This window comes from Vicia villosa, linkage group LG7 (assembly GCF_029867415.1).
Source record: "Vicia villosa cultivar HV-30 ecotype Madison, WI linkage group LG7, Vvil1.0, whole genome shotgun sequence".
NCBI lineage: Eukaryota > Viridiplantae > Streptophyta > Magnoliopsida > Fabales > Fabaceae > Vicia > Vicia villosa.
Window position 1 is genome coordinate 55,713,105 of NC_081186.1, and position 24,573 is coordinate 55,737,677.

General features: G+C 36.8%; 1 protein-coding gene, 1 non-coding gene and 2 pseudogenes across 2 annotated transcripts; 2 read left to right on the forward strand and 2 right to left on the reverse strand.

Annotated features, from left to right (window-relative positions):
* Nucleotides 1-4,471: 4,471 nt before the first annotated feature.
* Nucleotides 4,472-5,755, reverse strand: LOC131619095 (uncharacterized). Its single transcript, XM_058890236.1, has 2 exons — nt 5,652-5,755; nt 4,472-4,844 (listed from the first exon to the last, which is right to left on the reverse strand). Exons 1-2 carry the CDS (start codon nt 5,753-5,755, stop codon nt 4,472-4,474), a joined length of 477 nt encoding a protein of 158 aa, XP_058746219.1.
* An 8,473-nt stretch (nt 5,756-14,228) lies between these two features.
* On the forward strand, nt 14,229-14,335 carry LOC131621165 (small nucleolar RNA R71). Its single transcript, XR_009289493.1, has one exon. It is a non-coding gene; the product is annotated as a small nucleolar RNA R71 (small nucleolar RNA).
* A 5,805-nt stretch (nt 14,336-20,140) lies between these two features.
* Nucleotides 20,141-22,443, reverse strand: LOC131619096 (TPR repeat-containing thioredoxin TTL4-like; annotated as a pseudogene).
* On the forward strand, nt 22,289-24,532 carry LOC131619097 (uncharacterized; annotated as a pseudogene).
* The last annotated feature ends 41 nt before the right edge of the window (nt 24,533-24,573 follow it).

Consider the following 24,573-nt stretch of genomic DNA (forward strand, 5'->3'; position numbering starts at 1 on the left):
AATTTGAGTTTGGATGCAGGTTTGAGATGTTGCCATAGTTAGGGTTTCTATGCTTCAAATTAGGAACTCTAAAACCAGGCAAAATTGGGTAAATCTATGGGCACTATTGGCTTCAGGGGATTATTTCTGGTTCAAATATACCTTTCACGTTGATTTTTGTTTCGATTTGTGGTAGTTTGGTTTTTGCAGGTCCTGTAGCCATGGTTTTGGTCCGTAGGTAGAGGTCCCTAAAACCGTTGGTAAAAGTCTGAGAAATTCTCAGTTGGGGAAGACGACGCAGGCTGGCGCGAAGTTGATTTGGAATTAAATTTTAATTTTGTTATTTTACGGTTTTGATTTGTATTGTTAACAGCATAGAGCATTTGGCCTAGTGGGGCGGCGCCGTCTTAGCAAGTGCAAAGTCATGGGATCGATTCCCATTGACCACGATGATTTTTTACAAAATTTCAACAAAGGATCCAGTGTGAGCCCTCAAAGCATGCCTACGACGCACCCTCAACAACCAACCTTCAGAACTTCCTGACATCGCATCTAACGCCCCAGGATCCGCTGGCACATCGTGAACCTTCACACACCTACCACACTGAATCAAGATAAGTTCTAATTTCTTTTTATTTTTTTTATTATTACATAAAATCCTTTTTTATATATTTATATATATAAATATTTTTTTCCTTACAAAATCATAAAAAGCCTTTTTTTAAATAATAAGTGTCGATTCCTCAATTTTATTAAAATAATAATAATAATAATAATAGTTTAAAATGTACTTAAATTGTTTTAATTCATAAATTAATTTTGGTTAATCAATTTAAATATATTTTGATATTTTAAAAATCCATATTTTTTTATTTTTGATCGATTTAATTAATTAAGTCGAAGACCAATAATTAATTAAATTCGATTGTTATTCAGTTTAGTTTTCACCCGATTTAATATTTACAAGAATTTGCTATACACTGAAAAATATTTTTCTTTGTGCATTTCTTTTCAGGATTATTGTCGGACACCTCCCGACTATGCACCTCCCCTATTACAAAGCTAAGTCTCGATTTTATTATTTTGCTTAAATATTTGTTTGCCTTATAAAATTGTTATTAAGGTTTGTCCTCGAAATTCAATGGACTCTTTCTGCACTCACTGCCTTGTTTGTCTGTTTTTGCCAATTTTTCAGGGTTAACCCCGAGGCTTCCCGCCAACCATATCAGATCAAATGCAAAGCTAAGTATCTATTTTTCTTTATTTATTTATTTAGCCTTACAATATTTTTCCTTTTATTTTAGGGTTAGCTCTTTTACCTTCGAACCAATAATGCACTCACTCCCTCTGTTTATTCTGTCTTTTTCAATTTTCAGGGTTCGTCGACTGCCAAAGCTACGAGTACTGGTAACCCTAAACCCTGATATTTCTTGTCTTTTATTACTTGTGCCAAACCCTATTAGGGATCCGCTGGTTTCATTGTCCCCTTCCCCATATTGCTATTGTTATTGCTTTATGATAAACTGCGTGGTTAGTAATTTAGGGAGTGTAACCTTGAATTGAATTAGCCTCACTAATTACAAGATAATTTAATCGAATTAATCACGTGATTGTTGCACCCACGCACACTTTTGGGGGTAACCTCTCTGTTGCCTTGTGTGTTTTTGCAGAATAGCCATGTCCCTCGAATATGAGGATACCTCAGCCATGTTGCCTCGATGAATAAAGGTCATGCGACCCTAATGATGCCGCCTTCGATACACTAACATGACCGCGACCCTCGGAAGTTGCCTACAAAAAAAGGCTGAGGTATCTTTTGGTTGCCTACGAATAAATGCTATTCTGGTCCTTCCCTTAGACTACCTGCCCCTCTATGGCATGGGTCAGTCTTATGGCGAACGATAACTCGACGACCCTTCAACCTCCAAATGAAAGGCTTCCTGCCCTCTTATGGCAAGGATAGACCCTTTCACCCTGAAAGGCTAAAATAATATTTTTCATCTAACCAGGTAATTTGCCCTTAATTGCATGCTCTGGTTTAAAAACATCTTTCTACTATTTTCTAAACACTTTCAAGGCTACGCTCATTTACGAGCTAAAGTCCTTGTTTCTTCTTCTTCTACATTTCTAAAACTTTTTGTTTCGAAAACAAGCAAAGCAATTAAGAGCCCATGGAAAACCATGGATGCAAAGGGTGCTTTTTAAACCTTCCCTTCGCATAAATTACCCCCCGAACTCAAGATATTTTTAAAAGGTATTTTCCTGTTCTTTTAGCCTTTCCGATATTTGGATAAAATAAAAGTCGGTGGCGACTCTTGCTATTCGCGACATTTCGATTATAAAAAGTCAGTTCACCGTATTACAGCTTGAAAAAGTTGGTCTTGTCGTTGAATTGCAGCATACATGGCATCGAGAGTAATAGGCGGAGGATTGTTTTGAGGAGGTTAGTTGAAATCAGCTTGTGCTTGGTTGAACTCTTGTTCCATTGCATCCACTGGCTCATTATGATGTTCAGGTTAGTTTTCTTGAGGATTTTCATTAATAAGCCTCCAACGCTGAACGTAACGGATGTTGATTTGCTCTGGGCATGTCAGGATGACATTTGGAATTAGAACTTTGTTGATGACCAGAGTATAGCGGCTATCATGACGGGGTGAAACCAAGTGAGAGTCACGACAGTAAGTGAGATCGAGGGACTGAGCAGGCATCATAAGATGAGAGAGGGAGATGAGGTCGTCAGCGAGACCTAAGGCACATGCCAAGGTGGTAATAATGCCGCCAAACAGGAAGGGGTTTGTAGCGGGGGCGTTGATGCAGCCTTGGATGTGTTGGTGCATAAATGGTGCGGCATTGAAACAGATATTATTTAGCGCACAGTATAAGAAAAATAACTCATTTTGGTTTACCTTGTGGTTGTTGGATCTTGCAAAAATAGTGTGACCCAAAACACGTTGAAAATAGCGTATAATGGGATTTTGAATATGAGAAGCATGAAAGGTCCTCCAACCGGTAGGAATTTCTCCAGTTAGATTGAACCAAAATTCGAAAGCGAGTTGCTCCCAAGGTCGGCCATTGAGTTCTTGAAAGATTGTGCGGTGAGCATTTGGTGCATTATTAAAATGCAACTACGTAGCAACTGTTTCTTGATCCAAAATAAATTCACGGTTAAACATCCGAAATTGGATGTTACCGGTTAAAAGTGGTTGATTAGAAGGAGTGTCGTAATGGAAAGAGCTTAAGAACTCTAAGACGAGCGGCTCATAAGTGGGTACGGGTTCAATACAAATATGGTGTAGGCTAGATTTTGTGAGCACACGGGTGACACCATCTATTAGACCCAGAGTTTCTAGACATTCGATGTTCACGAATTTCGTGGGGACAACCGAACATTCATAGAAAGCGAGGTATTTGGTTCTTTGAGCATTGTCGTCTTCCTCTCGAAAGATAATGTGTTCAAGGTTGGGAGGAGGTCTCTCAGGGCGTACACTTCGGATGATTGAACGCGGAGGCATCGTGTGTTTGGAAGGAGATAATGTGGAGAAATAGAAGAATAGAAAAATGGTTTGGAGGTTGTGAAGAAAAAGAGTGGTGGTGGTGTGGTTTTATAGTGAGGTTTGAAAATGGTGGAGTAAATATAGAATTGATAGGGATTTATGGTGGTGTTTGAATTTTGAATGGAATGGAGAAATGGGAAATGATGTAGAGTTAAAGAGGTGGTGATGGAAGATGAATGTGGTTTATGGTGTTTAAATGGAAGAAATTATGGGGAGAAGGAAGAATATTGAATGAAGAATTTTGAAATTCAAAATTCAAAATTCTTAGAGGGAGAATTGATGCCTCTGTGTGGTCAACGAAGCAGAGCAGCTGCTACCCTTGGGAGACGCGCGTCTCAGGCAGGCAGTCTGCTGGGGGACAGGATATGGAGACGTGCGTCTCCTGTCTGTAACATGCAGATGGGTGGTCCCACAGGGGTGGAGATGTGCGTCTCCTTAGCCTAGGGAGTGGTTTTCACGCATGTGCTGGTCTGGACAGGTTCTGACAGGTACAATATAGTGTGATAAATAGTTCAGAACAGTGTCATATTTTAATACTATAAACAACAAAAATAATGGTAACCAAGCTGAATATATTATATGCGTTCAGGAATATATAGCAGTTAATAGCAGCGCAGTATAACACAGTAGTAGTAAATTAATATAAATAATGCATTTCAGATTAAAACTGGTACTGAGTGTTGATAGAAGTAGAATGTAAACATGCAAAAAATTAAATTCTAAACTAGGAATTGGAAATTGCTAAAATTAGAAATAAAATCTAATATCCTAAAAGTTAACATCTAGCCACGTCTGTTGTTGTGCACATTAGAATAAATGTGTTTGAAGACTTCGTCGAATTGAGCATTGACGGTGTCGATGAAATTGAAGAAGTGCATTTGCAGAGTGTGTAACTCGTTGTGCACATGTTGTACTTCGTGTTGCAGTGCATCGATGGCTTACCCATGCGTGTTCTGATTAGGAGCATGCTCGATCCTTGGAGGAGCATTTCTTGGGGCCACTGATTCAGCGGATGCAGTAGGTTGTTGTTGTTCAGGCTCGACGTCAGTCATGTCTTCAGATTGAATTTCTTGTGAACCAGTAGGAGTCTCAGGCTCATACTCAGGAATGAGTTCGTCTTCAGGTAGAGGCTCATATTCAGGAATGGGTTCGTCTTCAGGCATAGGTTCATATTCAGGCACATGATCATCTTCGAGTATATGTCCATATTCATAGTATCCAGGAGGAGTGTCACATTCAGAGTCTTGTTTTGCTACATACATGTCATCATCTAAATGTTCATAATCTTGTGGTGTTTCTGGAGATGACTCTCTTTCAGGGATTTGATCATAGTAAAGCCAGTTAGCAGGGTTGTGCACACTTGTCCTTGGATTCGGTAAGGTGAACTGATCTAGTAATTTATTATCAATGAGTAAATCAAACTGATCAGGTCCAAGGTTACCAATGATACCTTGATTAAAGCAAAAGCGAATGTTCATAGAGTTGTAGGAACCGAGAGGTGTCAATCTAATCAGTGGTTGTCTCAGACCTATAGCACTTGCAATCATAGTAACAAATCCGCCGATCAGAATAGGTGAAACTTCGTCTTGTGTGATGCGCTCGAAGTTTGCTAGCATAAATGCGATAGCGTTGACCGGACGATTCTGAGAGGTGCAGAACATGATGAATAACTCTTCTCTAGAAACTTCAGTGACATTTTCGGGTTTACCGAAGATGTAGTGAGCGATGATCTTATGCAGGTATCTGAAAGCAGGGTTATGAATGTTCTCGGATTGAAACTCATGCTCTTCAGGGTTATCGTTACTAGTAATCTTACCCCAGAATCTTTCCAACTCCCAGTAGGCAAGACTTTCTTCAAGGACTGTGGTGTATGCATCCGATCCATGAGGGATTTCCAACATTTCAGCAAAATCACGGATACAAAACTGATATTCTAATCCAAAGAGTCGAAAGAGGATAACTCCTTTCCTCAATCCTTGTCCACAGTTAGGTAGATAAGTCAAAGAGCTCAAGAATTCCAGAGTGAGCTTTCGGTAGGTACTAAACTTGCGGAACAGGTGAGAACCGGTCCAACCGATTTGGTTCAGCAAGTGCATGACGCTTTCTGCGATACCTAACCTTTCCATAGTCGGGTGGTGAGGATAGCGAGTCAAATCCATTTGCCTCTCAGCTAGCTTAGCATATCTCGCTTCTTGCGCTCTACCACGGAACACAACTTCCATATTGTCAACTTCTTGCATCTTGATGAGTTAGTAGTTAAGTAAGCCTACAAGTTGAAAAATATGAAAATTAAGTTAGAACTAGGCTAGTGTTGTTTAAAAGGAAAAATAAAGAGAAAATTAAAATTAAAAGTGTAACAAGTTACAATAATAATTATAATTATAAAAAGGAGAGATTTTTACGATTTAAAATAGTGGTTATAATTATAGTAATTATTATAATATATAGAAAAAAAAGCATAAAAACAAAAAATAGGAAATTAAAATAATTCAAAAATAGAATACAATATTTTAAATAAAAAAATAAAAATTTGTGGGTTGTCTCCCTCCAAGCGCTTTGTTTTATGTCGTAAGCTCGACGATTTAAAATAAAGATCATTTTTCTGAATGAGCGGGCAACTCGTCAAGTTTAAAAATCTGAATGTTTTCATCGTGTTTGAGATGATGGTAATACTTGAGACGTTGCCCATTTACGACAAAAGGTTTGACGGTTTCTCCTTTGATTTCTATCGCTCCGCTCGGAAATATGTTAGTGATTTCGAAAGGACCAGACCATCTAGATCATAACTTTCCAGGAAATAATTTCAGTCTAGAATTAAATAATAGTACTTTATCGCCTATGCTAAATTTTTTCCTAGATATACGCTTGTCATGCCATTTTTTCGTTCTTTCTTTATAGATTTTGGCGTTTTCGTAAGTGTCTTGTCTAAGTTTGTCTAATTCGTTTATGTCTAGAAGTCGTTTTTCACCAGCAGTAGTGTAATTTTAATTTAAATTCTTAATGGCCCAATAGGCTTTATGTTATAATTCTACCGGAAGGTGGCATGATTTTCCATAAACGAGTTTGAATGGGGTGATTCCAATTGGAGTTTTGAAAGCTGTTCTATCAGCCCATAAAGCTTCATTTAACTTGGATGACTAATCCTTTCTAGATATAGAAACAGTTTTCTCCAATATTTTCTTTATTTCTCGGTTAGATACTTCTACTTGTCCGCTTGTTTGTGGATGGTATGGTGTAGCTATTCGATGATTTACTCTATATTTTCAAAGGAGTTTTTCAAGGATTCTTGAAATGAAATGAGACCCACCATCGCTAATTACCAGTCTTGGTACACCAAACCTAAGAAAGATAACGTTTTTGAAAAGTTTGATCACTACTCGTGTGTCATTTGTAGGAGAAGCGATAGCTTCTATCCACTTTGAAACGTAATCGACAACTACGAGTATATATTTATTTCCGAATGATGATGGAAACGGACCCATAAAGTCTACTCCCCAGACGTCAAATATTTCTACTTCTAGGATGCCCTTTTGAGGCATTTCGTCACGTCTCGAGATATTTTCGGTTAGTTGGCATCTATCACAATTTAATACGGTAAAGTAAACTTCTTTCCATAGGTTGGGCCAAAAGAGTCTAGATTGGAGGATTTTGGCGCAGGTTCTAGATGTGTTATGATGTCCTCCACATGGTGCTGAATGACAATGTGTTATTATACTTCCTATTTCTTCCTCAGGTACACAACGTCTAAAGATTCCATCGGGATCTCTTTTGAAAAGGAGGGGGTCGTCCCAATAGTAGTGTTTGAGGTCATGGAAGAATTTCTTCTTCTGTTGGTAGCTTAGATCAGGGGGAAGTACACCAACAGCTAGGTAATTTACGAAGTCCGCATACCAAGGTGTGGCGGAGTGGGCTAAAGCTACTTCTACGAAGTTGTTGGATTCAATGGTTGGATGGTATGGTTCTATTTCGTTAGCTTCCAACTGAGCGATAAGTCTTTCGTAAGGGAAATCGTCATCGATTGGTATTTGTTCGGGTTTCAGATTTTCGAGTCGAGAGAGATGATCTGCTGTTGAAAGTATTTGTGGGTAAATATTTTCGGTAATATATCGTATCCATAGGGATTGGTTAATATCACTGCCGTTCTATAGTTAATTATTTTGAGTTAGAAAGAGTAATCGGATTTGTTTTGTGATTATGATACTATCAAATTTAAACAATAATTTAAATGCAAATAATGAACGTTTGTTAACGATTAAGGAAGTATGTTGAGCTTTAGGGTTCATCAACCTATTCCTATACAACTTATCAATTAATTCACAATTGAACAATCATTTGAATTACTATCTTCGCTTATCCTCAAATATGATTCCATGTCTGCAAATCAAATTAGATAAACTTTTACCGGTACGAGATTCGATCTCTCTAAATATCAATATCGATAATAGTAATAAGGAACAATAATTATGAAAACTCAATCACAATTCCATATCTGTAAATTGAGATTGAATCAATATAGTAACCTAGGGCAAAAGTTAAAATCCTTTCTTTCGATCAAAGATTCAACAATGGTGTAAATTAAAAATAAGGTTTCTTATTGATAATAAATTCAAACAATTGTTCATAGGAAATAATTAATGGCATTGTATATTCATAGGTTAACTACTACCTTAAACTCAACAAGGGGAATTTAGCTCTCCATAGACATGAAGAACACACAAGAATTAATGGAGGGATTCATCTTCATCAATGGAATGTCTTCGATTGGTAAAGAATTGGCCTTCAATTGTTGTTCTTGACTGCAAACTCAGAATGCTCTCCTAATTTCGCTCACAAAAGATCTGCCTTTCACTTGGAAGCTAGGGCTTTTATTTATAAGTTTTGGGCTTTTAACGTCGCGGCCGCGGCGCGACACAAAACAGAAGCTTTTTCGCGGCTCCAGCTAGAAATCTCGCGGCGCGCCTTTGTCAAACTTTGTCTTTTTGCTTTGCCTTTGAAACTTCTAGCTTTCTCTCTTCCTCATGTTCTTGTAAAGCTCCTTTTCAGCTCTAAACCTGCATCAGTAATACCCACAAGTAGAGCTGTCAAATAAGCCCAATTTTTCAAAGTCCCAATTTTTTAGCCCCACTAAAGCCCTACTTTATTAAGCCCTTTGTTAATGAGAAATTTTTTAGGCCCTAAAATTTTAGGCCCCTTAATTAATGTGTTATTTTTGGGCCCTATTGAGGGGCCTTATTTTGTTTCAAAAATTTCATTTCTAGTTCCAATATAGATTATTACTCTTGTAATCTTGCATTTATTTTGCTATGTGTTCTTTATTTATTTTCATTTGTTCAGTTTGATAGTATGGTTGCATTTATTTTACAAAATATGCAATTCAGTCTTCTGAAGTTGTAAAAAATCAGTCGATTTATTTCTTTAAATTTACAAAATATAAATTTCGTTCTTTAATTTAAAAGTATTGATTAGTTTAGTCCATCTATCTAAATAGTTTTTACAAAGTTTGTGGTGCCACCCCTCAATTTATATTGCATACTCACGAAAAATATGATACTACAAATGAAAAATTTGATAGTGTATTTTACAAAGTTTGAAAAGAATTTTGGCCGGTTTTTTAAAAAATAAATTTAACATACCGGATTTAACTATCGAATTTTTTAAACAAGTGTTGTAATTTTTTGAATTTTTTTAAAATTAAATGCAGTTTTAGAAATTTCAAAATTTTATGAATATATTTTGAATTCAATTTAAGCCAATTTGTGAATTTAGGTCCTACACAGATATGCAAATTAAATAAGGTTGATGTTTTATTTTTTACTATAAATATCACCACCCGTAAATTAAATATACAATTCATATAGTCTATAGTTGTTAATTTATATAATTAATTTATATTAGTACAATACGAAAAACTATTACAAAAATGCAATGGTTGAATGTTGTACCAACTGTTCGTATCTATTTATGACAACCAATAAATATCAGATGAACTATTCCCACATACTTGAATTTGTATAAATTTAATATAAAATGTTTTTATATAATTAATCTATTAATAATAACTGCATGTTTGTACTAAAAATAATTATTATTTTATGATCTTTAACAAAATTTGATTTTTATCATACACACTTTAGGATAATACAAATTTGTTTTACAAGTTGCGACAACGGCCACTTTAGGATAATCTATTAATTTTTTCTAAATAGTTGTTTTTTTAGTTTTAGAATTTCTGTAGTGCAATTTTTTAATTTTTTTTTAAAAAAAAAAAATTAAAAACTTTTTATTTATTTATAATTTTTAATATATTTATTTTGTTTAAAAGTTATTATTTTTTGAATTTTTTATTATTTTATTTTTTAAATTAAAATTTTAATTTTATTTGATTTGGGGCCTAATGGCCCTCTTTTAAATTTTGGGGCCTTTTAAGTTTGAGCCCTATGTGTTTAAGGGCCTATTATTTTTAAATTTTTTTTAGGCCCCATTATTATGGGGCTGGGGCTCAAATTAATTGACCCCATAAATAGACACCTCTACCCACAAGTGATTCGATTTTCTTTACACATGAACTAAACCTTTTCGGTTCCATTCTCATTAAAACCCTATGGATCTATCACAATTTGCATTAGTTTAGACCAGAAATTACTTATATTAACACATGAATTTACCATTAAATCACTCCTAACATCTGCTACGAAATTTTCAGTTACCTTTTTATCTTTAATTTCTAAGTCAAATTCTTGTAATAAAAGGATCCATCTTAACAATCTAGGCTTGGCGTCTTTCTTGGTTAAGAGGTACTTAATAGAGGCGTGGTCAGTGTATATGATTATTTTGGCTCCTACCAAGTAGGAGTGGAACTTATCCAACGCGAATACGACAGCTAATAGTTCCTTTTCTGTCGTGGCGTAGTTCATTTGAGCTTCGTCTAGGGTTCTACTCGCATAGTATATGACATGTAGTTTCTTATCTTTTCTTTGCCCTAGAACGGCTCCTACAGCATAATCGCTTGCGTCGCACATTATTTCGAAAGGTTCACTCTAGTCGGGAGGTTGCATAATCGGCGCAAAGATTAATGCTTATTTAAGCGTTCGGAATGCTTCGGCGCATTTGTCGTCAAAGATGAATTCGGCATCTTTCATTAGTAATTCAGATAAGGGCTTGGTTATTTTAGAGAAATCCTTAATAAAACGTCGGTAAAAACCAGCGTGTCCTAGAAAGCTTCTTATTTCTCTAACTATTTTGGGAGGTTGAAGGTTTTCAATGATTTCGATTTTTGCTTTATCTACTTCGATTCCTCTATCGGATACGATGTGTCCAAGTACGATTCCTTGTCGAACCATGAAATGGCATTTTCCCTATTAAGTACTAGGTTAACGCTTACACATCGTTTGAGTACCAATTTAAGGTTTTCTAGGCATGTTTCAAAACTTCCTCCACAGACAGAGAAATCGTCCATAAAGACCTCCATTATTCCATCGAGGAAATCGGCAAATATTGCCATCATGCATCTCTGGAAGGTTGCGGGTGCATTGCAAAGTCCGAAAGGCATTCGTCTATAAGCGAACGTACCATAAGGACATGTAAACGTGGTCTTTTCTTGGTCGTCAGGGTGAATAGGAATTTGGGAAAATCCGGAGTATCCATCCAAATAACAGAAATGTGAATGTTTAGCTAGGCGTTCGAGCATTTGATCTATGAATGGTAAAGGGAAGTGATCTTTGCGAGTAGCTTTGTTTAACTTCCTATAGTCAATGCACATTCTCCATCCAGTTTGGGTACGTTGTGCTACATATTCTCCTTTTGCGTTAGTGATTACAGTAACTCCTCATTTCTTAGGTACGACATAAACAGGACTAACCCATTTACTATCGGATATTGGATATATGATTCCGGCTTCTAACAGTTTTTGAATTTCCTTTTTAACCACATCGCTCATAATGGGGTTTATTCGTCTTTGATGCTCCCTAGAGGTTTTGCAATCTTCTTCGAGCATAATGCGATGCATACAGAGGGAAGGACTTATTCCTTTCAGATCTGATATGTTATATCCTAGAGCGGTTGGGTATTTTCTTAGGACAGTGAGCAGTTTTTCAGTCTCGGTTTGTCCTAAACTGGCGTTAATTATGACTGGTCGGTTAAGTTCTTCGTCTAGGAATTCGTACCTAAGGTCGATGGGTAGTGTTTTAAGTTCTATAGCAGGTTTCTTAGGTCCAGGTATAGGATCAAGAGTTAATGCTAAACATTCACTCAGGTGGTTCTCTTGATATTCCCCACGCCAGTTGTCATCTTAAAAAATAGGCGTTATATGAATTCTTAGGGTCTCGGTTTCCTTATGTGGTTCGGATTTTATTTCATCTACACACTCATCGATTATGTCGGCTGAGCAGCATGTGTCAATTATAGAAGGTGCTTTTAGGAATTGGGAAAGAATGAATTCAATTTTCTCTTCTCCGACTTCAAAGGTAAGCTTTCCTCGTTTAACGTCTATAATTGCACCAGCAGTTGCTAAGAATGGTCTTCCTAATATGATCGGGATGTTAGAGTCTTCTTGGATATCCATTATGATGAAGTCAGTTGGGATGTAGAATTGGCCTACACGCACAAGGATATTTTCTAACATTCCTACAAGGTATTTAACTGAACGGTCAGCTAGTTGAAGAGACATTCTCGTTGCCTTAAGCTCACCCAGATTTAGTTTCTTACAGGTTGAAAGAGGCATCAAACTAACACTAGCTCCTAAGTCGCACAAGGCTTTTTCTATAATAGTCTTTCCTATTACGCAGGATATGGAAAAACTACCAGGATCTTTTAGTTTGGGAGGCATGTTATTTTGGATGATAGCGCTACATTCAGCGGTAAGTGTTACAGTTTCGTTATCCTCGAGTTTCTTTTTGTTTAACAGAATTTCTTTCAAGAATTTTGCGTACGAAGGCATCTGAGTTATAGCTTCTGTGAAAGGTATGGTTATGTTTAATTGTTTCAGAAGTTCTACAAATTTTTTAAATTGCGCTTCGGTTTTGGATTTAGCTAATCTCTGAGGGTAAGGAATTGGTGGCTTATAAGGTGGTGGTGGAACGTAAGGTTTTTCTTTTTCAGGTTCCACTTCGGTGTTGTTCTCATTGGTCTTAGTAGTTTGGTCATCAGTTGATGTCTTTTTGGTTTCCCTTGGCTCTTGTTGTGACATGGGTGCGTTTTGAGTTCTAGGATCGATAGGTCCATCGTAGTCCGTTCCACTTCGTAGTGTTATCACGTTCGTATGTCCCTTAGGATTAGGTTGTGGTTGAGCTGGGAACGTGCCAGCGGGGGCAGCAGTAGGTGCTTGTTGTTGAGCTACTTGTGAAATTTGAGTTTCTAACATTTTGTTATGTGTAGCTAAAGCATCTACTTTGTTTGATAATTGTTTTAGTTGCTCACTATTATGGATGTTTTGATTAAGGAAGTCTTTGTTGGTTTGTTGTTGGGAAGCTATAAAGTTTTCCATCATGATATCTGTAACAGCCCGAGCCTTCGGCGTTCCCGGCACTATTACCTCATGATCTTCTCTACCCCCCTCACTAGTAGAGTTTTTGCCTTTCATGGGAATCGAACCCTGTACCCTGGGGTTCAAGTACATGTTCATTCCATTCCCACTACCAATTGAGCTAGTAGCTCAAGTGGTAGTGGGAATGGAATGAACATGTACTTGAACCCCAGGGTACAGGGTTCGATTCCCATGAAAGGCAAAAACTCTACTAGTGAGGGGGGTAGAGAAGATCATGAGGTAATAGTGCCGGGAACGCCGAAGGCTCGGGCTGTTACATAAAAAGGCGCCTTTTTATGTAACAGCCCGAGCCTTCGGCGTTCCCGGCACTGTCACCTCACGATCTTCTCTACCCCCTCACTAGTAGAGTTTTTGCCTTTCGTGGGAATCGAACCCTGTACCCTGGGGTTCAAGTACATGTTCATTCCATTCCCACTAACAATTGAGCTACTAGCTCAATTGGTAGTGGGAATGGAATGAACATGTACTTGAACCCCAGGGTACAGGGTTCGATTCCCACGAAAGGCAAAAACTCTACTAGTGAGGGGGGTAGAGAAGATCGTGAGGTGACAGTGCCGGGAACGCCGAAGGCTCGGGCTGTTACAATATCTAGGTTCGACTTCCTAGGGGCGTTTTGAGCAGCTACAGGCGCTTTTTGATAGCCAGGTGGGACAGCAGGTGCTTGTCCAGGCGCGTACAACGCATTGTTGTTCTTATACAAAAAGTTTGGGTGGTTCTTCCATCCAGGGTTGTACGTGTTAGAATAAGGGTTTCCTTGAGCGTAGTTTACTTGATCAGATGGGATACCAGTCAAGAGTTGACATTCGGCAACTGCGTGTCCAGTTAATCCACAAATTTCACAGTTAGGTGCTACAGTAGCCGCGGTGGCTGAAGGAGTGATGGTTAAGTTTTCGATCTTTTGAGTTAAAGCATCTACTTTAGCGTTAACGCGGTCTATACCACTTACTTCGTACATTCCTCCTTTGGTTTGGGTTTTCTCTAGAGTAGCTCGTTCTCCACCCCATTGGTAATGGTTTTGTGCCATGTTCTCTATGAGGTTGTATGCTTCATCATGGGGTATGTCCATTAATGCTCCGCCAGCGGCGGCATCTATAGTCATTTTAGTGTTATAAAGTAGACCACCATAGAAAGTATGGATGATCAGCCATGGTTCGAGTCCATGATGAGGGCATAGTCTAAGCATGTCCTTGTATCGTTCCCAAGCTTCGAAGAGTGATTCGTTGTCTTTTTGGGTAAATCCGTTGATTTGACCTCTTAGCATATCAGTTTTGCTAGGCGGAAAATATCTAGCTAAGAATACTCTCTTCAATTCGTCCCAGGTAGTTATGGAATTAGAAGGTAGGGATTGAAGCCACGCTCTATCTCTATCTCTCAAGGAGAAAGGAAAGAGGCGTAACCGAATAGCTTCGGAACTAACGTTGTTAGCTTTGACAGTGTCGGCATATTGCACGAACACGGATAAATGGAGATTGGGATCGTCTGCAGGACTTCCAGAAAATTGGTTATGTTGAACAGCTTGTACCAACGAAAGTTTCGGTTCGAAATTGTTCGCCTTAATCGCAGGTGGTGCGATACTTGAGTGTGGTTCAGCGCGTGAAGGAGCGGCATAGTCTCTAAGAGGACGAATAACAACCATCTCTAACTTCGGGGAAATTTGATTGATTTAATCAGTAAAGATCAATTCCTGATTGATCAGAATTGGTGCTACTTCAGGAAGATTGCGAGCTCGACGTTTGACGTTAATAAAACGTTCGATCTCGTTAATTCGTTGTATTAAATCTCCTCCTTGTGAACGAGTATTTGGCATACAATCGTTCAAAAAGAAAGGAAAGAATTGCCCTAGTCTCTACGGTGTAACAGTGAGTTACGATATCGACTTAAATAGTCCCCGGCAACGGCGCCAAAAACTTGATCGCGACTTTACGTGTCTATTAATCTGATGACTCCAAGTGCACAGTCGTGTCGTGTAGTTTTAAAAGATATCGAATCCACAGGGACTATGAATCGATCTACCGTTATCTAAGGTTACTATGTAAAGCTAAGGCTACTAATGTTTTGATTGTTTCTAAGGGGAAGTGATTGTGAATTCTAAAAAATATAATAATAGGCGGATATCAGTATGTATTTCATTTAACTTTAGGCGATCCGAAGGTCCATTGGCTAATGTATTAATTCGATTAAAAAAATCTTTATTAACTCAATTGATTAAAAGTCCTCCTCTCAAACTCTCGCTCTGTTGATTTAGACTACTGTCCTAACTCGTAATGTACGCTTTCGCCATCCCATTAGATTTTAGAAAAGCTTTTTGAAAACAACGTAATTAATAAAATGCTTTTTTTATGAAGTTGTTATATATTTAAATCTCCTAATCTCAAACTTTCGCTCTGTTGACTCGGAACATGCTAATATTCCTAACGTACGCTTTCGCCATCCCGCGCGGGTATAAAAACATTTTTTGAAAATAAATAAGTTCTAATTAGTTTTAATACGCTTTCGGCATCCTTAAAACTAATGTCTTATGTCTACTATCCAGTTAAAGATCTCAAACTTTTGCTCTATTGATTTTAACCTTTGACCGTCTTAACCCCTCAAACTTTCGCTCTATTGGTTTTAAGACTTACTAATTAAATTAGACATACAAACCAAAAACAAGTGATATTTAATAAAATATAATTAAGCCAATTTATTTCGGATCCTACGGTTAACTTACTTTACATACCGATACCTTAATTTATTAGCCAGACATATTAATACGGTTAAACATGCATAAATTCATTTGGTTTATAATAAAAGGCATGTTAAATGGCATACAATATATCATGCAATAACAATATAAATAAAGGCGGTAAATAATAAACCTGAAATAAAATAAATCTGAATTGAATTGAATCTTGAAGTACTCGAACTTCCACCACAGGTTGGCTGGATCATTCTTCGGAAATTATCGGGCAGAAATTTAAAACAAGGAATATAAAAGATAAATCTAACGTAAGGCTAGATTTATAAAAGGTTCACAACAATCTCCGGTGTAGAAATTGTTGTGAGAAAATTAAAGCAAATGAATTGAAGGCAGGAAAATAAATGATGGTCGCAGAATGATTTCGGCAGCACTTCGTTAGCAGAAAATCGGACCCTTTGAACTGAAGTGGCAGCATCTATTTATAGCTGAGGGTCTGCAGTTGAAACGCGTGAAAAGAGGAGCTTCTCTTGACTGGGGCTTGGAGACGTGCGTCTCCACTTTTTGGGGAGACCCTTTGAACGACTTGAGACGTGCGTCTCAAGTGGAGAAAATCCAGGAGTAGCTGGAGACGTGCGTCTCCGCTTTGTGACGTGGCAGAGGGACGTTGGAGACGTGCGTCTCCATGTGCTGGAACGAGTTGGGCTACGCACAAATGATTCCTTCGTGGGTTGGGCTAGCACTTTGCACAATTGGGTCTTCTTTGCACCCCTTTCTTACTTCAGCACCCCTTTTTCATCTTTTAGGCACAAATAGTAGTGATTTTAGCTCCATTTCTTTCTTTTTCACAAATAGTCTCAATATGAACGCAAAACCTGAAATATCGCAAATACCCGCATAATATCACAATAAAACAATATAATTAAAGGAAAATGCTAATAATATTTATGGATTTCAAGCTAATATACGATATAAAATTTGATACGGTAAAATTTGGACAATTTATATTCTCTTACTATATTTAATAAAGAGCAATAAATTAATTTGATATATTTTATTATATTCAGATTTTTATCTTCAAATATCGTAAGTCATTTTTCATTTGTATTAGTAAATTATTTTAGAGGCTAATGTAATATAACATTTTTGTTTTTGTTTCAGTGAATGAGATGATACAATTTTATTACATAAAACATATATTATTATATATTATTATTATTATTATTATTATTATTATTATTATTACTATTATTATTATTATTGAATACATTCATATTAAAACGGGTTTTAGTTTATAACTAAAATACAATTTAATATTTATGAAATATTTAAATTTAGTATTAGAAATATGTTCATTGAAATTACACATAATTATATACCTATGCAAATTGCATTTATACTAAAAATTGCTATAAGTATTATATTTTAGATATGAGACAATTATGATGTATGAAAAACACAACTTTCTTATGAAAAACACAAATTTGTCATTCTTTTTATTCAATTTATTTTATACATTTTCTATGGATCGAGACTACTTAAAATAGACATGCCCTAGAGACCGAGACTACTTAATTTTTTATTATTTTATTGAATTAACACAATTACCCGTTAAAAATTAATAAAATAATTCTACACTATATAATTAATTCATATTTGGATCACGAGCACGAATTGACATATTTTTATTCATTATTTTTAATAGTATATTTTTTATCTATATTTTTTATCATTACTTTAACATAATTATTTACTATTTATAATAACTTTGCGCCACCCAGTGTCCTCCGAATAGATTTGATGTTTATTTATCTTTTAATTTCCTTCTTCTGCAAGCTTTCCCTATATCAATACATATTTGTTAAACTCTTTTATGTAGTTTAAAAATTTATACTATAGTTTTAATTATTATTTAATTGATAATACTCTAATTTAATTTTATGGAAGACATTTAAAATATTAATTAATTAATTTAATTATATAAACGGGAATAACTTACAAATATTTTTGTAAACATGAAAAAGTTTATTGTTGATACAATTATTATTATTATAAACTGTAATAAGTTATAAATATTTTAATAAACGGGAAAAAGTCAACTGATTATACAATTATTTTTATAAACGGGAATAAGTTGTAAATAATTTTATAAACGGGGAAAAGTCAACAGTTGATACAACTATTTAACGAGTTAATTTTTTTAAAACTTACACAAATTATTAATAAATTAAAAATGTCCAAATTATTTTATAATTTACAAAGAAGTTTAGTTAAGTAAATTTTTTATGTATATTATTAATAACAATGACATTTTATCTATACAATAGTAATCTAACTATAAATAAAAATTGTAAATTATAAGTGTTTTTAAAATGAGATTTTTTACTTAGAAAATATTTAACCCGTGCCTCGCACGGGTGTAAAGTACTAGTAGTGTAGGATTTAATTTCCGCATTTTAATTTCCTGCAAATTTAATTGCTTAGATGTATGCTAACTAGGATTGTATGACAAGATTTAAAAACAATCGTTAGATCGCTAACTCAAAGATAAATATCTGAACATAACACACATACTTGTTGCACACACTCACCTTTAGGGTTTCCCCTCTTGGTTGCCTTTCTCGATTTAAATGGTAAAGTCCCTCGAACGTCGGAATGTCTTAGCAAGGTCGCCTCCGATTAATGTCATCATAGTCCCTTCGAGTTGCCTACAATAAAATGATGATCGTCCCTTCGAATGCTAAGACGTCCTTACATGTTGCCTTATAAGACCATCTGATGACCCTTCGATGACCCGCACATCTAATGTATAGGACTACCTACCCTTATATGGTATGGATAGTACTATCGCTCAAGGAAAGTATTTAGAATAGGAAAGACCTTACGAACTAGGGTAGGAACTCTTAAGTGCTTGCTCACAATCAATTCAAACAAAAACAAATACTTTTCACACCCCATTTTCTAACGTTGTCTTTTTAGACATTCTCAAAATCAAATCATTTTTCTAAACACACACGACACAAACATTTCAAAACAAACAAAGTGAGCTAAGCAACTAAGAGCCCGTAGATAACTACGGATGAAAAGGGTGTTTACACCTTCCCTTTTCATAACCTACCCCCCGAACTCAATCTCTTTTCAAAGAAGGTCTTTCCTGTTCTTTTATACCTTTCCTAATTGGATAAAATAAAAGTCGGTGGCGACTCTTGCTCACCACAACATTTTGCTTGCTTAAAAATATAAAGTCAGTTCACCGTATTACAATGTTGACGCCATGCCCAGGGTCCCACGATACGTCCTCCAAAGGGGGAATAACGGAGTGGGCCCATATCGCGTGTACCTCGACCGCACTGCTGACGATGATATCCATTGGACGTCGTTCACTGATTACCATGATGTTGTCCCATTCGACCGCATCGCATTATATTCTAGATGGTTGGCATGTGAGACCAACGCCATGTCCAGATATCTGCCGGAGCGGTGCATGAGGCAGTTTGCACGTGTGCAGATGATACCGAGGTCTCCATTTGAGGCTGCTCCCGACACCGTTACCCGAGTGGAGCTCACTGCTATATTTGAGGATTGGGTGCATCATTTGGTGCTTGAGGAGTATCGGCGTTTGGTGGCCACCCAGAGCTGACACTGTGTGGATGGGTATGTGACATGGTTTTATCGGGTGTCACATCCTCTAATGACACCCGATGCTCCTGGAGATCCTCCTAGGCCAGGACACAATGAGATCTTGGAGAACCAGCAGGTCGAGGATGACCAGCGGATAGAGATGCTTGAGCGGGATGCATTGGACCGAGGTATCATTGAGCATGGCGGTCCAGAGGCAGTTGCCATTGTGGAGAGGATGGTCGGTGACGCGGCCGGTGTGGCGGCGTATAGGAGGCAGATGAGGTCCCAGGAAGTTAGGGTTAGGCATACTCAGTAGCAGTTGCCTATTTATGTTTTATGCTTGACTTTTTTGTATTTTTGTTGTACCATTTTGACATTTACGTACAACTATTTTTTGTATATATATAATATTCGTATTTTATTCTAATTTGCGTGTTATATTTTGTTTAGATCAAGCATTATTTACATTAAGCATTGTTGATTAATTTATAATACGGGACTAAACATTGTTTAGAAAAGAAAAAGAAAATTTGCTGCATTTTTCAGAGATGCATCTTTGAAAGCACCTATTTTCGCATTTTTAATTATTTCGGAGATGTATTTCTAAATTCTGAGAAAATATGGAAAAAAAAAGTGACTTCGGAGATGCATCTCTGAAGTCAAAGATATTATGGGGTTTTCAGTAAGAATTCTCCCTCAAATGGATCTATAAAAAAATTGTCTAAAAGGGAATAAACGGAGTAACATGAAAAACTAGAATGGGCCAAGTAACGTGGGTCATAGGAAAGCCCAATAGCTTTAACACAAGTCCTTAAATATAACATGAAGGATTGTTGTTCTAACAAAGTACAATACAAGAAGAATTTATTATTGATGTAGCTTTCTAACATGAAGCGTAAATGCTGAATCACAATCTTCAATTGCGTTTTCATATTGTCCTAGCTTAGAACGACACGCGGCTCGATTGCATAGAAGAACTGAGTTGTGTGGAATATGATCTAATCCTTCATTATATACTGCACATGCTTCGCTGAATTTCGATGCCTTGAAGAGTAAGTTTCCATTCACTCTGACCGATGTTACTGAAATCATCTCTCTGTTGCTTGGATCACCTTAGCTACTTTCCGAGTTGTTATGACAACTTCCTTGTTGCTTGGATCAACCTTAGCTACTTTCTGAGCTGTTATGACAACTTCCTTAAACTTGTCAATCGACTTAGGTTCACTCCAAACTAAGTTCATAAAATATAGAGTCGTCTCAAGTTTTTAGAGGAACTGTATAGGTAAGTCGAGGTTTAACCATAGCAAAATAAATAAAGACGTTATTTAACCACGATTTAACTGTGACAATATTAAACGGTGGTTTAGACATTGATAATCTATATAAGACCTCCAAAAACATAAACAACTCTAATGAATGAAGAAATCATCTAAAGGTGAATTATTTTTTCAAACCTGTCGGATGCCAAGTAAACATGAATCAATATTTAAGCACTAGCAGCCATGCCAAAGATCTTGTTACACCAGTCAAGTGAAAATTTTGGCATTTTTTCATAAATAGCATTTGCTTCTTCATATCTTAGGAGTTTCAATAAGGCTTCAGTTTGTAAAGCATAAATCTAAGACACATACAAACAATTCTAATCAGCATCAATTCTAGCACAGATAAAACAATTTTTTGTGAAACCTAATGCTTGATTGAGGAACTTACCCGGGGGGCTGAATCAGTACCTAAGAATAATGCAGACTATGTTTCCTTTAATACAACACTCCATTCATTGAACTTCGTAGTTTCAATGCATTAGTTAATGTTATTTTGTGGAGCCCGAGCTTGAAAAGCAAGAATAGAATCAACACACGAGGTTGATCGGTTGCAATCCAGCGCCTTTTCGACTTCTCCCAATATGCATTAAAATTTGAAATTCAATGAGCAACATCCTAACGCGATTTAGGTTGCATTGAACACATTTGAACGCGAATATCCTCAATATCAAGGATCGTGAGACAGAATCAATATAGAAAAAACCAAGTACCTGAAATATATTGTTGCCAACCGATTGTGAGCTCTGTTATAAGAAGGATCCAACCAAATCAATTCGTCACACTCAAGAACTGCTTCTTGACACCTTCCTAATCCAATCAAAGCAGCACTTTTGTTACAATGATAAGCTGCTTTATTCGAATCAAGAGAAATTGCTTTATCATACAAAGCCAAAGCCTCTTCAAAATTACCCTTTTGGTAAGCTTCATTTCCTTTTGATTTCGACACTTCATGTTCTATACCATTGTGTCTTTTGCTTAAAAACTGTGCAAGTTCAATACTATTCTTCCTCAAAATATTCCCCATAACCATTTTTCTCGCATTGTTACTATTGTAAAAACTTGACATAGAGTTTACCTCTGAATGCTTAGGTAAACGTTTAACACTTTTTCATCTTGGAGTGTTCACTAGCAAGTTTCCAGTGAGTTTCAAGGGAGCAAAGTCTTTATCTATGGACATGTTCTTGGTTTCGCGAGGGCGAATAGCGCTTATTCTAGCAAGTTGTGGAGAATTCCGCGTTGATTCTATCTGAAGCTTGATATCATCGTTCGTATTACAGTTTTGTTCAACCCTTATGTGGGTTGAATTATCCGCGGACAGTGAGGATGTCGAGCTTCTTGAAGTAGCATCTGAAATACGGTTCGAATGTTAGTGAGTATAGCGATGGTGGAGATTCTTTTCACTTTCTTTGGAGACAAGTTTGATTCATTTTTGAGATGATCATTGTTGTTAGTTTTCAATGGTAGGGATTGGACTAATGAGTTTCTTAGTCTAGGGCTTTTGAGATTGAAAATTATTTCCATGAAACCACAACATAATTCATTTCCAACCTTGTTGTTTTTGGTTTCCATTGTGAAGTTGGTTTGCTTTTTCTTGATGACGTGTGTGTTTTAGACGAAGGGGTTTGAGAAGTCAACGGTTTCTTGTCCAAGAGACAAATACTATATATTACTCCTTTGGTGAATGGGGACTTTGAGAAGCAAATTATATTACATGAAGAGCATGAATCAGATAAGATTTGAAAAAACGAAGACGTTCTAAGTCCGTAATTTGGCAATCTCTGAGACTTTCTGAAGTTGAATTCTGTCCTAAAGTTATTCACGAGTATGCACTTGGATGTAGGAGCAAGATGGTTCGGGAAACTTTGAAGACGAAAGTAAGGAAACATCTTGCATTTCTTGGTTGGGAAATTGTCCTCAACATAGACGATGCCGGATAAGCATGGTCAGAAGTGTTACACTTGGATTTTTCTAGTAACTAAAGTTTTGCAAGAGGATCCCAACATGAACTCTGTGCTGTCCCAGATTGACAGAAATCTTTCACATCTGGTCTCTGATCCACCACAAATGAACAATGATCTAGATCTTTGTCCTCCAACCAATTAGCCTTCCCCAGTTAAAGTTCAATTCGGATCAGAATTCTGTCCTCAAGCCGTCGTGAAATATTACTTGTACACATTAGAGAGAAACTCGGCTGAGAAGAGAGAGTGGAAATTGAAGGCAAAAAAACATCTGTTAGCAGAAGGATGGATCTTTGACTACCCAACTGGAAGAAGGAGGGCAAATTTGTACAAGTCTCCAGGGTGCATGCGAGCTATACCTTAAAGAAAAAATTCCTGAATGGACTGACTCAGATCATGTTGATGGTGATGCTCTATTGCTTTAAGAAGATCCTGAATTACAAACTATATATGATTCATCACCAACTGCAAGGAGAAACCGTAAAGGCGCAAGGACTTCAAAGAGTAGTGCACAAAAGAATCTAGAGAAGGAAGTACCTAACCGTAAAGGCGCAATGACTTCAAAGACTAGTGCACAAAAGGATCAAGAGAAGGAAGAACTTACCCGGGTGCTAAGATCAAGCAAAAGGGTGCAGAAGGTTTTGGGTTTGTCACATCAAAAGCCTCAAAATATTGTGTCTTAGTTAATAGATTGCGACGTTGTGTTGCCAAGATACAAGATCTATTACTGGGAAACAGAAGGCAGAAACTCATCTACGTTCGCGAGGAATTAGGTGCAAATGTTGTCAGAATGTATAATGGACTCCGCCGCTTTCCAACCATGCTGGTGGAAGAAGTAACTGCAGGCCTTCGGCATGTATCTTTTTGAAGGATGGTAGGTCACTGTTAGATTGCATGAGGGAAGTAATGCATGATCATAGGTCAAGGGAAACCAAAGAGAAACCATGCAGTAATCTGTTTGAAGGCGAAAATGACAACATCTGTTTGTAACTATGGTGGTGAACTTATTTTATGCGACCAGTGCAAGTGTCTTAATTTGGAGTTAGATTATTAACCAGTTTCCTTTTCAATCATGCTTATTAAGTTCTATCATGTTGCTATATTTGCTTTCATTTTTATGTCCATGATGATGTAACTCCTTCGATTCACAACTTCAATGCCGTATTAACTAGTTTCATTCTGCATGTGTAGGGCATCCCCGATGGTAATTGGTTTTGTCCATCATGCCGTTGCGGGATTTGCGGCCAAAACAAAATTGAAGAGAAAGAGGATGGATATTTTCTTACTTGCTTTCAGTGTGTCAATTCTGAGAGTTGTGGTGTTGACAATGCTGAAAATGATCTAGTGGCAGGCAGAGAGTTACAGCAAATTCAGCGTTGCACTTTCGGTTGAATGTTTTACTACAAATTTCTTCTCTTCCAGCTTATTGCGAAAAATCTATGCCTATATGGATGGCAACACAAATACTGAGCCAATGTTTTTGAAGAGTATTTTAGCTCTTGTGAAATATATCGTTCAATTTTGGTTTTGGCATGCAAAAGCATCAGTGTAGGGTTTGAGATTTCAACTATATATGCACCTCAAAGCCCCTTCGTTTTTATCAGTATTTGTTTCATTTAAATGTGTGGATTATGTACATCTATGAGTCCTTTCTTTCACTAATGGGTTTGTTCACATGTATACATTGTCCATGATCATGATATTTTATCTTTAAGTTATGCTACATTATTGTTATATTCGCACCGATCCGGACCTTTATATATGTACTACGGACCCTTTGAAATTCCAGGGTTTCTATATTGTATGTACTTCTTGAGAGGAATGAAGAACTAGTCAGTGTGGCTACTATAAGGTGAGTATAGGATTGCGACTACTTAGAATCGAATCAAGTAGTAGGTTTTGCATAACTCTGTGATTGCAT

Excerpts from the sequence above, each read along its gene's own strand:
- LOC131619095 (XM_058890236.1), bottom strand. The coding sequence starts at position 5,755 with ATGGAAGTTGTGTTCCGTGGTAGAGCGCAAGAAGCGAGATATGCTAAG. Across the intron at positions 4,845-5,651 it reads CACCACCCGACTATGGAAAG|AGAGTCATCTCCAGAAACAC; the intron begins GTTAGGTATCGC and ends AATCCCTGAAAG.